The 16,372-nt window shown below is 35.8% G+C and overlaps 2 protein-coding genes across 9 annotated transcripts; one reads left to right on the plus strand and one right to left on the minus strand.

Annotated features, from left to right (window-relative positions):
- Positions 1–618: 618 nt before the first annotated feature.
- On the plus strand, positions 619–7,302 carry LOC132046240 (putative PAP-specific phosphatase, mitochondrial). Its single transcript, XM_059436811.1, has 9 exons — positions 619–907; positions 1,021–1,123; positions 1,768–1,870; positions 3,134–3,342; positions 3,982–4,041; positions 4,586–4,962; positions 5,555–5,633; positions 5,705–5,755; positions 6,810–7,302. The coding sequence occupies exons 1-9, from the start codon at positions 813–815 to the stop codon at positions 6,957–6,959; spliced, it is 1,227 nt and encodes a 408-aa protein (XP_059292794.1). The 5' UTR covers positions 619–812; the 3' UTR covers positions 6,960–7,302.
- Positions 7,303–8,409: 1,107 nt separating this feature from the next.
- LOC132046226 (pentatricopeptide repeat-containing protein At4g13650) lies at positions 8,410–14,763 on the minus strand. Of its 8 annotated transcripts, none has more exons than XM_059436809.1 (5): positions 14,406–14,763; positions 11,074–14,304; positions 10,130–10,193; positions 9,785–9,996; positions 8,410–8,981 (listed from the first exon to the last, which is right to left on the minus strand). In XM_059436809.1, exons 1-2 carry the CDS (start codon positions 14,460–14,462, stop codon positions 11,182–11,184), a joined length of 3,180 nt encoding a protein of 1,059 aa, XP_059292792.1. In that variant the 5' UTR covers positions 14,463–14,763; the 3' UTR covers positions 8,410–8,981; positions 9,785–9,996; positions 10,130–10,193; positions 11,074–11,181. The 8 variants fall into 8 exon arrangements, with proteins under 8 accessions (XP_059292792.1, XP_059292791.1, XP_059292779.1 ...); XM_059436808.1 differs by having other exon boundaries at positions 8,410–8,956; positions 9,721–9,996; XM_059436796.1 differs by having other exon boundaries at positions 9,721–9,996.
- Between the last annotated feature and the right edge of the window lie 1,609 nt (positions 14,764–16,372).

Below are 16,372 nucleotides of genomic sequence, written 5' to 3' on the forward strand. Positions count from 1 at the left end.
TTCATGATTTACTTGACATGCATATGATGTGTTATTATTCATGATAGAGTAAGTGAAAAACATACGCGTCAAAGATGCCTAGGAACGTGCTCCAATCAATTATGATTGAGGTGAAGTTATAATACCATTAAGTAGGATTTCATTAACTTTGTCTGGATTAAAAATATTTTGAAATTTATCCATATTACTTTCTGTCTCAATATATGTGACATTTTTTGCTTTTTGAGAGTCAGTTTGACTAAACTTTAAAGTTAAATTAGATAAGATTAACGTAATATTTTAAGATTAAAATTTATATATTTGAAACAATATGAAAAATACTATAGGTTGCAATTTTTCTCATATCGATTTGGTAAAAAATACATCTTTAAATGCTACTTTAAATATAGTATATACTATAAAAATTTATATATTACTTCCGTTGTCTCAACGGAAATAGTATATATATAGCTATGACTTCAAATGAAAATTTAGAATTTATAAATTTTAAATCCTCACTATATATATATATAGCTAGGACTTCAAATAAAAATTTAAAATTTATAAATTCTAAATTCTGACTTTACATTTGGGGTTTAACGCTATGAGATGTAAAAGTTAGAAACAGGTGCCAATTTGTGTATTAGAGCAGAGGAAAAATGTTAAAAAAGCTCATAGAACCAACCGTTGGTTTCTAGCAGTTGGGAGTTCTGGTCCACTTTCCACCATTCGATGCCTACCCTCGAAGCGTCAAAATACATGTACATTTCGCACTAATAGTTGTACCTTCCAGGAGTAACAAAAACTACCTGACTCTAATTCCATAGCCTTTTATGGATCTTGTCCACTACACCGCTTGCCGCTTCCCTGCAGCTCATCCTCAGCATATCTTCCATACACCATTTCGCCGGCGTTTCGTCGGCGTTAGGTCTGACTCCTCTCTGCATATTCTCAATTTGTTGAGAATTCATATATATATATATATATATATATAGTCCGTTGAAACATGGTTAATTAATTGATACTCTCTTTAATTAATAGGTCGAGTTTGAGCCTTCCATTCACAGAGCAGAAAGCAAAGTATTATAGAGAGCTTGAAGCTGCTGTTGATGTTGTCCAACGAGCTTGTCGTCTCTGTCTTCATGTACATTTCTCCACTCATTGCCTATTCATTTTACTCCTTCACTTCCATTTTATCTCACACTATTTGACTAACTCAGTGATAGTACAAGCATGTTAGACTTTGACTTTTTTATTTATTGTAGTAGTGATAGTCAAAGAGAATACTAAAGTAATGCAAAGACGATTCTCAAACTTGTATAGAAATCGATTTGTATGAATCATTTTGGAAGGTACCAATTATAAATAGGGACTGGAAGAGTCTCATTTATCTGTTGGCTGCAATTCTTTTAGTTTAATTGAAAGATATGATGGATTTTGGAACTAAAGTTCTAGAATGTGGATTCAAATAGGCATTGTTTACTGCTTTCTGTTATTCAAAATGCAGGTTTTCCTGTCATATAGGTAGTTTCATAGCCAGTGTACATTGCTAAAGTAATAACTTGTTCTAAGGTACTTAAAATTCAAGACTTTTGAAACAAGTTGTCTACATCTTATCTCAAACAAGGGGATAGTAGTCAACTTGCTTTACTTCTGATAAATGAAATGGTTGACTTGAAATATGAGCATTTTTCCAATAGTTATCTTTATGTTTATTTTCAGTAGTCCGTATGTTAGTACTGCAACCATTTTATCCACTAAGACTGGTCAGTTCTTTTTGATTTCTAGGTGAAGAAGTCACTGTTCTCAAGTGATGGTAGGATTCTTGAGAAAAATGACCAGACCCCAGTCACTATTGCAGATTTTGGAGTGCAGGCTTTAGTTAGCTTGGGTAAATTATATGTTCTTTTTCATTTACTGAAAAAAATTCTTTTTCATTATTTCTTGATAAATTAACTAAAGCTGAGTGCAGTTTCAGCTATCCGGTAAAAGTGGGAGAAAAAAAGAAGGAAAGTTTGAATAAAACAATTATAAGCTTGCCCAGTCAGTCTGATTTGTCTTACCGCAATGAAGTACCTTGACCAAGAATAATCTTACTTATATCTGGATGTTTTTTACATTTCTTTTTCTTGATAGAGGAATAAGGTCATATGATATATTTTTCCTGTAATAGAGCTTCCTTAGCTTACATTGCATTCTGTCATCAGCTCAAATTGCAGAGTCGCTTTATCTAATTTTAGGAAAATGTCAATGCTTTCTTTTCTTAGTCAAGCATATACTGACGTGTATCTTTTGGTCATAAAACGCTCTCAACTTAGAAAAACAATGAAATATAACTATTCAGGCAAGAAATAACCATAAATTTTCACGCTTAGCCTATGTTGCTCGTACTCTTCAAGGGTGTTGTTGAGTACGTGTCGGATCTTCCAAAAGTAGTGCATTTTTGGAGGATCCAAAACGGGTACGGTAGCATTTTTGGAGAGTCCGAGAAACAAAGCACTTAGCTAAGATTATATAGTCCTTGTTCTATAAAATGGCATTTTTGTACAGACTTATTTTTTTTTGAACACCGATAGGAGTACAGACTTATTGTATTGACTAAATCGGAAAAGAAGATATCAACTATACAATAATAGACTGTTATAAATAAAAAGTTTATTACCTGAATATAGCGTAGTTACTGACTGAAGAGAAAAGAGTCAGTGATAGGTAACTAAATCAGCAGCTAGAAGTCTAAAAATCTGATTTGGCAATACCAATCAAGTTTTAGTGATTATGGCTCTCAAGAACTATACTATAGGTCATTTGAAGGTGGAAAGGATCGTTTCAAATCTTTGCACCTTCTTTCTCATCATTTCATACTCTTTCTTCATAGATGATAGGATAATGCAGCAAATCTGGTCTAATACTTCTCCATCTTAAAAAAACAATCGCATAGTCATGCAGTATAATGATTAAATTATGAGTATAATTTTGAAGTACGATAAATCACGAGATAATGATGAAATTGTGGATATTATTTTTGTGTTTTCCTTTTAATTCTCTTATATTTCCTTATTTGTTTTCTTGGAGAAAAGACAAATTGTTTGATTGAGTTTTTTCTTAGAGCTAAGATGAATTGTTTCTTTACCGGATTGCATCCTTTTTCTAATAGAGATGAACAGACTTTTTCCCTCTATCCCTTTGGTGGCTGAAGAGGACTCTGCATTCTTGCGTTCAAATAATCTGGTTGGCTCAGTGGCTGATGTTGTGAAGGATAAAGCAACCTTAGGAGATGAAGTAACAGATGATAATATTTTGAAAGCGATTGACAGAGGGGGAAAGGATGCTTGTGTATTTGGGCCTAAGCCAGCCACTTACTGGGTGCGTTGATGCTGCTTCCAAAGCGTATTCTCTAAGTTTCATGTCATAAATGATCAAAGTCCTCTAAAAGCTTCAAACTAACGGAAAGTTCCTGAAGCGAACTAGAGTTTTTTAATTCATTTTGTGTATGCTCTTTCACATTTTTTGTATCAAAGACACATTCATTTAGTTGATGATCATTTGTGCATTTATATGTTGAACATTAAAATTTCCTCGATGTGGAGAATTTCAAATTTTGATTCTGTTTCTAGAATTAGAAACGTGTCATGAATATCTCCTGAGAAACATCTCAAGAGGATCTCGACGGATTCGGGTTTGGGGGTGGGGATGGCCCAATATATGGAAACAGTTTCCAATACTATGGCCCTTGGATAATCTTCTTTTCGTTGAAAGTACCTCTTCCTTTGTGCATTAATTTTTACCAGATGAAGGCTAATATTATTAAGGGCCTCCCGGCTTCTATCAATATGACGTCAAGAAATACTTTCTCGTCTTCTTTACTCTGGATGATCTTTTATGTGCTTGTAAGACATCGACTTTTATTGTCCATGCCCTTAACAACTAACAAAAATGCCTGTTTGTATTTCTATACTTGCACAGTAATTTGGACTGCACTGATAAATTTCCGGCCTCGTACAGATACTGGATCCTATTGATGGTACACGAGGGTTTGTTAGAGGTAGTGAGGCTCTCTATGTGGTATGCTTCTTAATTCTTTTTCCTTTCTGCTTAATGTAATAATTCTTTTACGTTTTTGAGGCTCTCTATGTGGTATGCTTCTTAATTCTTTTTCCTTTTTGCTTAATGTAATTAATCTTTTATGTTTTTGCTCCTTTTCTTTTTCCTAATAATTAAAGGAAAAAAACAAGAATGGGAGGAACTGGAAAAGAATTAACTATTTAATAAGGGAAAAACCTTAGGTTTGGAATTTTACTGGAGACTGTGATGCTGTTAAGCTTAAGGCATCAGTGGTGCCAAAATTAAACTTATCTGTCCTAAACCTCTTTGGTTCTTTCTATTTGCCTTAACAGTGCAGAGTATTTCACTTATCATGAAATAATTAACGTTTCTGCAAATAAGAGTGCATTGATAACTAAAATGATGTCATCATATACATTATTACAGTAGGTTCAGCAGTTTAGGTATTATTACTTGGTCTGTAGGATCTTTTTGTTGCCTGGATTAGAGTTGTGTCTTTTCCCCTTTTCCCATGCTTACTTGGCCAAGAATATTGTATTGTCAGGTGGGTTTGGCACTTGTAGTTGAAGGACAGATTGTCTTAGGAGTCATGGGCTGCCCCAATTGGCTCGAAGACTGTTCTGACAATTCTATCATTGAGGTCCAAGAAAACAGAACTTCCAGATCAGGGATCATCATGGTTTCTCATGTGGGTTGTGGAACATGGACAAAGAGGTTGTCAGACATACTAACCATTGAGTCACCTCTCGCTTGGACCAGATGCTCTGTTGACAGCTGCCAAATGGTGGAGGGCGCACGCTTTACTATTCCCGAAAGTCAAACATGGAAATCTTTACCCCTGTCGGCTTTATTTGATGCAAAAACAGACTGTGAGAACATAGGAGAAGGCAACATACTTCTTCTGTCTGCATGCTGTGGGAGGTGAATTCTTCTTCTCAAAGACAAATTTCATATTCTTTACATACGTGAACCTAGATAAAGTATGAAAACAAAGGATATAGTATGGATGCTTATTTGTGATGTGAAATCTTTCTTGCCTGCTGTTGGCATTTCTGGAAGTTTTTATCCTTATAGGGCTCCATTAACCACTAGAACACACTCTTGTTGTGCTTGAATATTTGTCATTTATTAGCTTGATTAGTCATATTATCACAAGCCTCTTCTCCAAAGGAAATTAGCTCTATTATAAACTTTGCTTTCCAAGTTGGAATTTCTACTGTTACTCGGTAACAGTCATCAACTTATTTGGAGAAGAGGCTCATTATCCACATCCAGTAGTTCATAAATGCTCTAGATTGAATGCTCTATTTTGATAACATAAAATAGAATGCACTCAGAACTGTTCTTCAAGTGATTAAAAAATTCATCTCCCTTTTAGACTGAATGGCTGAGTTGTAATTACTTTTGCATTGTCTTCTTTCTTCCTCTTTTGAGGGCTGCAAATCAAAGTACATCTTCAATTTTCATGATGGTTTTTGCGCATTTAATTTAATTTTTGTTTCTACATTTACAGCTTATGCAAATATCTGATGGTGGCTTCTGGTAGAGCATCGGTTTACATTCAGGGGAAGAAGGCGAAATCTATTATCAAGGTGAAATTATATTCTCAAGCCACTCTGTGAAATTAGTGGAGCAATCTGATGCTCATATCCGTCAAATGTAGGTCTGGGACCATGCTGTTGGAATCATATGTGTCCACGAAGCTGGAGGGAAGGTATGCATTTCTCTGTTGGCATTCTTTTTACCATACCTAGTTCTAGAGAAGTTGGCGCTGCTGATATATCATTTAATAAAACAGTCACTAATTATATTGCGTGTAATCAACACCCTTTTTGTTTTTCGTTTTTTTCCTTTAATTAAAAAAAAAAATTAAGTCATGTAAAGAACACCCTCTGGTATTGCAGATTTGAAGATATAGCTTCGATCTTTTCCTTTTCATCTTTCATCTGTATATCGTATTTTGAAGGCTTATCATTACTGTTTCAAGGAAAATTTTAAAACTTTAGAACTGGTCAGATTTGAGAGGTTGACTCTCGTGCACAACTATTTCATGCTTTCTTAGGTTTGCTTTGAAAGAAAATATAATCTGAAGAGTAAATTGAGGATCCAAAATAGTGATTCATGGAACTGAACTTCCATCTTTAGAAGACACAAACTTTATTTACATGTGAAGAAACACAAAGTGAAAAGAGAGGCTTGTTTTATCACTTTATTTCTAGCCACGTCTTACAATTCAGAAACCTTGCACTCAGCGATTTCATTCTCGTGAGTTTAAGAACAAACAGGAAAAATCAACCCATGTTTGATTTGAAAGATCTGGGGGACTGCAAGAGATAACAGCAAAGGGCAGAAATGTGTTATTCTGCATTATACCACCTACTGTTTTCCACTCATTAGCTCAGCGACTAGTCATTCCCATCCAGGCATATATATTCTCGATAATAAACAAATACATGAAGCAAAAGACTGCTTTTTGGCCTACTTGATTCAGAATTCTCTGGCGTCAACTTTCCTTCTCCCTGTGTTCTGTTTTCAGAATTGTTCTACATATGACATTATTCACATGGCACAACAGGATGCAAAGCGGGGGGGAATTTTTTAAGAAGCTTTAATCGTTTTCCTTGATTCTACTTCTGGTTATGTCTTTGACTTTATCCTATGTCCTTCAACTTATGCGCGATAGTTGTTGACTGTGGATCGTTCATTCCTGAAAGATGAGCAAGATTAGATTTCTCACTTTCCTGGTTATTGACTGTGTGCGTTGTCAGGTGACTGACTGGGAAGGAAGTTCACTTGATTTTGCAGCAGATCAAACTGAACGGAGGCTCATCTTTCCTTCAGGCGGGGTTCTTGTGACTAATGGGAGCTTACATAGCAAGATTATCGGAATGATCTCTTCAAATTCAGCAGTTCTTTGACAGGCATTTGACATTATTCTGACAGAATCAATACTGAAATACAAACGACGATATCTTCCCATTCATCAATTGTTTAATGGCACTTGCATTCTTTTGACGAATCACAGTATACATATCAATTTTTCTCCATTTTCTTCCATCTGGTGCTCATCAGTATCTCTCTTTTGTTCTCATAATACTTGTATTTTTCTTCTCTCGGTCAAAAACGGCTTACGTACAGACAATATCCTTCATTTGTGAAGAATGATTCATGTTTACTGCAGTCAAAATGTATAATGTTATAAATCTCTATTTTTTTCCCTTCACAAAATCATATGATGAAGTGTAGATTTTTCTCTTTTCATCTGTGCTGCAGTCAAATCTATATTCATACAAGTATATTGTTCCTCCCTCATTAGGTACGTGTGAGTTTTTCTCTTTTTCATTTTCAGTAAAGAACTTGAAGAAGTCTTAAAAGTTCTATCACCTTGACATAGTGGGTGATGGAGCTCAAAAGAATTCATCCAACTAATTCTAAAGGTGAAATTTAGCCATTCCAATTTGAAACTTGTGGAGCTGAATCAATTCTCCAAGCACTCATTATCAACCTTTTAGCCATGTTAATTTTACAATTTGATTTTCGTCTTCCATCGTTTAGTAATTGGACGAAAGAAAACATCACACACACGTAAATTCCTAATCAAAGCCAATGTTGTTAAACAGTGAATTTGGCAACTAGATATCCCTCTTGTGAGGTAGGAAAGGATTTAAAACACAAGGCAAATACATATAAATATGCCTTATAGTATGTGCAAAGTCTAAAAATAACGACATTCACATCTTTCTCTTTTCTCTTCACTTCAAAATTTCATAAATACTCCCTCCTCTTCTCTCCTCGACGGATGACTTGAAGCAATTGTTTGGTTTCAGCGAAAGGATGATTCCACAAGTGGAAGTGTGTGATTGCTGCAAAAAGGTTCAACACTTTGTGATTAACAAGTTGTACACTATCCTTACATCAAGAAGTTGCAAAAGGCATGCAAGAATAAGTGAACTTTTTTGTGTGTACGTAGGCAAAGAGAAGATATTCGAGGTCCCAAAGAAATACCTTAAAACTTTTTTGTGTGTATTTTTCTTTTCTTTTCCCTTTTTGACTTTGGAGAAATGCAAAATTACCACTTCAGAGTAAGGGTTTATTTCTGTTTTATTCGATTAATCTTGACATCAAGATGTCATTAATTCAATTAAACTATAAGATTTTTTTATTTCAAGATTGTTCTCAACTCTACGTCATTGTTTTATTTTTTCTGTGCTCAATCATACGAAACATGACATTCAATTATACAAAACTTTTTTCCTCAATCAAAGACAGAAATTGGGTGTAACTAGGAGGTGCATAAAGATTATCTTAGCCGTTATTCGGAGGGGAAGTATCTGCAATGTTGTCTTCCTTAAAATACTGATAAAAACCTAATCAATAACGCTTACTGATTTTATGTAGTATTTCGTCGAGCAATTCACAATAATGAGTTGTGAGAACTATAAATTATTTTGGATATGAAAACTTGCTAAAGTTCATAGATTTGAAATTCAAGGTCTCCAAAAACTGAAAACCTCCCCTTTTCTTGAAGAAATCCCATTTCTATACAGCTTTGTTACACTAATTTGTATTATCAAATACCAGAAACATAAACATCTCTCGTAACGATCAACTACCCGGATCCACAGGAGTGGTACTCTTTTTCCAGCCAAAGCTACATATCTCGAATTGCATCAGATCATGAATCTATACAGAATCTACCCCTTTGCTGTCTAGCTAGGTATTTCTCTCTGTTTACCTTCTACAAAGCATATGCAGGACAAGACAGAATTGTGAAATATGATGTTGGGACAAAAACAACTTACCAGGTTAGCTCTGCATGTTAAAAATGGTAGCCGGGTTCTTCACCATTAATCTTTGTACCTGCATCCTCCACATTTTTCTTGCGAGCCTCAACATCAACATCTGCCTCCAGCGACTGTAAGTTTCTGTTTGTCAAAATCCTTCACGAAACAAAATGGATAGACTTCAAATGGCATTTTGTCGTCAATATTTCTCACTCTACGGTCCTTACATAAAGGATGCATTTTCATATTTGTAAGGTACAAGCTAATGAAAAGATGGCATCATAATTTGGATGCTTGTTTATATGTTGTAACCTAAGTTGCTCGGACTCGGGTGCGGGGATCCGATACTGGTACGGATCGGAGTGTCGGATTCGGCAAAATCTAAATTATAAGATTCGCGGGTGCAGATCCAGGTATGGATACGGGTGCGGGAATTCGGCTAAGAACATTCAAAATTATAAAAATAGAGCTATAAAGAACATGACCCATTAAATTCTTGTTTCTCTCTATTTGGCCTGAAACATGAAGCAACGAATATGAGACAAAAGAGCTATAATGTTGAAGGTATGTCATTACCTATGTCTTAAATATGTTTTATCTTTCATTTTGAGAAATCAAAATCTCAATTTTCCCCCAAATTTGTCCATGGACTCCGGTCAAAATATCTGAAGTTGGTTGACTGTATCCGAGACGTATCCCGCTCCCGCACCCGTCCCGTGTCGAGACGGGTGCGGCATCAAAAATGAAGAGTCCGTGCAACTTAGGTTGTAACAATATCTGCTCACCGGTTAGGATTTTCTCTATCGAGAAAGATAACTGACAGTATGTGTTCTATAGCTACTTGATCCTTTTGTCCATTTGCTAAGCAAAAAAAACACTAGAAGTGATTTCTTACCATCTACTTAAGCCTCGGAGGTCAGAGTTACTTGGTACATGTGTTGTTGGGAGGTAGCATGTACCTGGCTGGTGGAGTAATCTAGGTGGTGCAAGCTTGCCAAGAAACAACCGTCCTTGAGAAAAAAATACACCGTGAAGGTACCAACAATGGTAACATAATGTACTAAGCTCAGGTACATCGCCCGTTGGTCCTTTCACCTTGAGGCTCATAATTTTGAACATCACCTCAGCTTACTCTTCTGATCCTTTGGTTTTTCACTTTCATCTGGATGCTCTGCAAATTTGTTTACTATGACATTGACTGAAGAAAATCTGAACAAAATACTTGCATGACACAAATACTCAGCCACAAATGAACAATTACAACTAGAAAGAGAAGGACATAAACTAAGAGTGAAGAACATTACCTACAGCTATCACCAGGGAGGACGCATGAAACAGCTTTTGGTCCAGTTGTTTGGAACTGGTGCACTGCAGTTGAACAGCACCAACCATGTAAACACATTACTATGTATCAAATAAATATGTCAATATATTTCTCAAAAGAGTTTCAAGACAGAGTGACAGTAAAAGAAAGAGGTGCTAGAAGAGAGCGTGGTTGCCGCAAACTGAAAGAGAGACACGAAATCATGGTTATTTTGGCCACCTTGAAACCTACTTGAGACCTTTTTTTGTTAACTGAGAAATACCCGGGGGCCGTGGCGTACGGTCCAAGCCTAGGTGGGCCCCTCTACCCTTCTACACTTAAATGCTAGGCTTTTGTCTGCGGAGGATTCGAACTCGTTATGTGCACCTAACAATACATTGATCACGTACTGCACACTTACCACAAGACCAAGAACAAGAAGTGCATACAACCTTGTTGATCACTAGGGAATGTGTTTACAAATGGTCTGAGCAAGCCCGTCATCTTTGACTGATTGCAAAAGAACATACTCCAGAGGTTTCAACTTCTAATTGTCTGGTATATGCAAACATCGACATAGCAGTATATATGCTTCACAGTTTATAACTAACAAATGTAGAGTATTGGTGAGTTTATTGAGAAGATAGCACGATGTTCTTTTTATAATTTTACAGATCAGAGTAACACTGGGTATGTTTTTTTTTTTTTTTTTTTTTTTTTTTTTTTTACAGATCAGAGTAACGCCTAATCATTGTTATTAAGATCAGTAGCTTTGCCAGATCTGAAAAAATGGGCACTGAAATATATCATAGGGAACTTTTGATAATTCAAAAGAGACAACTATTACGGACTATAGTTGACCTGAATGACAGCAGATAAATTGACTTTTGAACCAAGGCTATAACAAAGCAAACCAAAAATATCATCAAGATAAAGTGTTCATACCTATATTGATAAAGGTATCCAGAGCATCAATCTCAACCACTGGCAGGTTACCATGTCATCTCTTTTCAAAACCCTCTTCACCACACAGCAACCCTTCAACAGTTCCAATTACCAAAAATCATTGCAGGAACATTCACCATCTGCAAAATGATGAAATCTGTATGCATCCCGTACAACAATGGCTCGATCTGCAACCTTCGACACACACTTTATCCAATTGTGGCAGTCATTGCAGACGCGGAGATTCTTCATCACTCGTATGGGAATCATTTCAGGCAAGCTTAGAAGTCCAAATGCAATAGCTAACTTTTCACTGTGAATATAAGCAGTTGGATCTTTTTGTCCCAACTCCAAATCACTCCAAAGACTATTATTGTCTTGAACATAACCAATCATAACTACCCGTTTATTTAGGTCCTCCACAAAGTCATAGATATGATTTGCTAGTGGATGGAGTCTATCTCCAACAAAAAATGCATGTATGGTGTTTTTGACTTCAATCCAGCTACGACCTGGCTCTTTCTTGACACCTCTGTCTTTCATCAGCAGCCTTGTCTGGTTTCGAGAATCCCATCTTCCAAGAACTGCATATAGGTTTGATAGTAAAACATAAGTTGCTGAGTCTTGAGGCTCCAATTGTAAGAGGCGGTGGCCTGTCTGTTCCCCTATTTCAATGTTCTTGTGAACTATGCAAGCACTTAGGAGGGTCCTCCAAACCATTGCATCAGGTTCTATTGGCATAGTCTCCACAAACTTCATTGCACGCGGCAAATGACCAGCTCGTCCTAAAATGTCTACAACAGACGCATAATGTTCTAGTTTTGGCATTAAACCATAATCTTTACTCATGGAATTGAAATAGCAAAGCCCCTTGTCCACTAAACCCACATGGCTACAGGCTGATAAAACACCCAAATAGGTGACATGGTTCGGCTTCACACCAAGATGTCTCATCTCCTCAAACAGTTCTATAGCTTCATTGCCACACCCATGTTGAGAATAGCCTGTTATCATGGCATTCCACGACACATCATTTTTATTTTGCATTTCAAGGAACTCTTTCCTGGCATCCACAAGGCTTCCACACTTTGCATACAATGTGATCAGGACATTGGAAGCTTCTGTTTCGGCATTATCACCAGTCTTTATTATTCTAGCATGAATCTGCTTCCCCTGTTTAATATTAGTGGTATTAGCAGCGGCACTAACAGCAGATCCATATGTGAACATGTTAGCTTCCACTCCATCTCCGTGCATTCTAGAGAACACTTTCAATGCTTCTTCACAAAATCCACTTTGGGCAAATCCTGATACCAAGCCATTCCACGAAATAATATCTTTTTTATCAATTTTGTCAAATGCTGCATATGCATCTTGTATTCTACTGCATCTAGCATAAAGAAAAATCAATGCATTGCCTATTGAATGATCTAATGAGTAGCCTGACACCACTGACTGGGCATGGATTTGTCTCCCTTGATTGAGTGCTTGAATGCCGGCACATGCACTGATTGCACTTGCAAATCCTATGTTATCAGATAGAATACCTCGGTCTTGCATTTTTCTAAAAAGTTTTACAGCTTCAACAAAGAAGTCATGCTGAGCATATCCAGCAATCATAGATGTCCAAGATACAACATCTTCCTCATTTAGACGCCAAAAGATTTTCTCTGCTGCAACCAATTTTTCATGCTTGGCATACATATCTATAAGCACACTACACACGTAAACATTCTGCCAAAAACCAGTTTTTAATACTTGGCTATGTATTTGTTCTCCAAGATATAGAGCGCCAACAGATGTACAAGTTCTCAATATACTGGGGTATGTGTATTGATTCGGTTGTAGCCCTTTAAACTGCATCTGTGAAAAGATTTGGAACGATTCATCCAAATCACCCATCTGCCCATAACCCACGAGCATCACATTCCAAAGAACAATGTTTTCCATCTGGCTTCCGAGGAAAAATTTATGGGCTGTTTCAAGGTCAGAACACTTAACATAAAGGTCAAGTAAAGAACCTTCAATTATGCTATCTGAGCATAGACCTGCCTTTGTTGCATAAGAATGCAGTTGTCTTCCCTTCTGAAGTGCTCCTAATGATGCACAAGCACCCAAGAGGCTTGCAATTGTAACACAGTCAGGTTTCAACGAACTTAACTGCATTTTCTCGAATAACTGTAGAGCCTTGTCACTGAATCCTTTCAAAGAGAGACCAGAGATTAGGGAATTATAGGTAACTCCATCCTTCTGCGGCATTTCAACAAATACTTTTTCTGCCAATGTTAAGTATCCACAGCGAGAATACAATGTAATGAGGGCATTACTAACAAAAACATTAGATAAAAATCCCCACTTATAGATACTAGCATGGAGCTGTTCTCCCAAGTTAAATGCTTCAATCTTTGTGGATGCACTTATTACACTCGAGAAAACATATGGAGTAGGAATTACTCCAAATTTACGCATATCCTTATATAGGAGAATAGCATCTTCTTCTCGTTTGTTCTTACAAAAACCAGATAACATAGCCACCCAAGAGGAACTATCTCTTACCACCATATCCTCAAAGACTTTCTTACTAGAATCTACAAATCCATTTTTAGAATACAAATCAATCAAACGGTTAGAAACAATGAGCTGCAAGCCAAGACCATAGCGCACAGTCAAAGCATGAATCTGTTCAACACCCTGGAAACTAAATGCAACCTTGTTGTCACTGCAGGCTTGCAGAACTTCGGAAAATGTGCACTCATCTGGATTAACATCTTCTCTTATCATTCGAGAAAACAAATTGATAACTGCATCACTTCTTTTCATCCGTGAAAAACCAGACAACAACATATTCCAGCAAGACACATTTCTAATCCCACTTGGTAAATTATCAAATATTTGCAATGCACTAGATAAATCTCCACAAGCAACATAAATATCAAGAAACCTAGCACCAATCCTATAATCAGCTCCAAATCCCAATGTCAACAATTTCCCATGTAGTTTCTTGGCATCTACAATTGACCCTTCACTCAAGCAACTATATAGTAGGCTTAGATAATAAGTATGATCGAAATACCCATCATTTTTCGTTACTCGTGGATGAACAATAGATGGATAATATTCATTTTCTTCATCTGAACAATCATCAAGAACCAGTGAACTTATACTTGCACAACTAGTAAAAGTACAGTTCTTCAATCTAATTGGTTTCCGATATCCAAAATGCCAAATTTCCTGCAAATTAGAAAAGTAAAAGAAATATATATATGGGAACAGAAAAAGTAGCTAACACAACCAAAAATTGAAAAGAAAGAATTTTTCTTTAAAGATTTTACCTTGCATAGACAATCAGAAGACTTGAAAAGGGAATGAATAATTCTCTTTGATACCATCAAGATATAAATAGAGTGAACCTAAATTCTGGGTTTACACTAAATTCATCTTTTGTAAACCTAATTGAGCTTCAAAATCGTTTTCTTTGTGGTGTCTGAATAATGTTTCAAACAAAGACTTTGTTTTGAACAAAATTTATATTTTAATTGAAATACACCTTCAAATAACAAACTTAAAGTTAACAAAACAATGAAAGAAAACTGAATTTGAATTTGCACAAGATTGGGAAGCTCTGAACCTCAAGGCTTAAATATTCATTTGAATTTTTGTTAAGCCTCAAGGGATTGAAGTGCAAACAGAATGCTAGTGTTAGAAAAGTCTTTTAGGTGCTAAAACTATTTTATAATTAGGTATTTAAATAAAAATATTAAAAATTAATAATATTTTGATAAAAGTTTCTCTGTTATAATGATTGAAATACTTTTAAAGTTAAAATTATTTATAAAATATATGGATTTTAAAGTATTTTTATATATTAAAAAAAAAAGAACGAATAATGTATTAACTAAATAATAAATAAGTCAAATTACTATTCTAAATTTCATCTTTACTAAATTTCACCATATAAAATAAAACAGATAGAGCTATGATTTACAAATAACTGATAAATTTTTTAAAATATATTAACTTTACTTCAAAAATATTGAGAAATTAATCTTGGTGGTAAGAGAAAAGGGCCATGTTCACCCATTTATGTAATTAGGTATTTTATTAATATTTTAATTTAATTAAATATTCTCATGTTGTTCTAAATAACATGTTCCTATAAAAATAGTATGACATTCTAAGGAGCATTGAATAGTAAGGGTATTTTCTATATATTATGTGTGATATAAAATGTCTTTCTATATTAAACTTAGTTGAAAAAACGTGGTTCCTCTGCCTCAAATCTCAATTCATGTGATATAGTTCAAATTTCGAGAGTCAAAAAGTTTCATTTTGATGATAAATTGAAGCATAAATTTTTTTAAAATTAAAAAAAGAAATTACATACTTGGAGACAACATAAACAATACGGTAAGTCATAACAATACTATGTGGTGCATGAGGAGGGTAAGTCACAATACTGTAAGTCATAACAATACTATGTAATGCATAAGGGGGGGCGTGAAAGTGAGGCTTGAGACGCAGACCATCCAAAAGAGAGAAAATTTTAAGTATCTTGGGTCCATTATCCAAGGATGGGGAGATTGATGATGATGCCACACACCTATTAAATATCATTAGGGTAGAGTGGATGAAATAGAGGCTCGCGTCTCCCTTTAATAGTATACATTTAAGTGTTGCTTGTGTGATAAGAAGGTGCCACCAAAGCTCGCATATCCCATGTGTAGGTAAGTTCTGCATTTAAGGCTTTGTTATTGCTTTATGGTCGGTTGAAACACCATTTTTTGTTTTATGGATCTCGTGCGAATGCATAACCCTGTGTGAGTCGAAATCTGCGTCATTGCGAAAATGAATATGTTTGCGATGGATGTGTGGGCATACTAGGAAGGATAGAATTAGAAATGAAGTTATTCGAGACAAAGTAGGAATGGCCTTAGTGGAGGATAAGATGCGGGAAGCGAGGCTGAGATGGTCCGGGTGTGTACAGAGGAGATGCATGGAGGCTCTAGTGCGGAGGTATGAGAGCTTGGCTATGGATGATTTTAGGAGAGGTAGAGGTAAGCCAAAGAAATATTGGGGAGAAGTGATTAGGCAGGAGATGGCGCGATTTTGTTTGCGGCTTTCAAATATTAATTTTCACACCACATACGGGGACATGACCTTAGATACGGGCTGTGGAGGATGCAGATTGAGGTAAAAGGTTAGTAGGTAGTGGAGTGTAGTCCCGTGTATCCAGTCCGTACTAATAGGAGTAGCATTATCTTTATAATTCCTTATCCTTTGATTTCCTGTTACTTTTTTA

The sequence above is a fragment of the Lycium ferocissimum genome, chromosome 2, assembly GCF_029784015.1.
Source record: "Lycium ferocissimum isolate CSIRO_LF1 chromosome 2, AGI_CSIRO_Lferr_CH_V1, whole genome shotgun sequence".
Classification (NCBI taxonomy): domain Eukaryota; kingdom Viridiplantae; phylum Streptophyta; class Magnoliopsida; order Solanales; family Solanaceae; genus Lycium; species Lycium ferocissimum.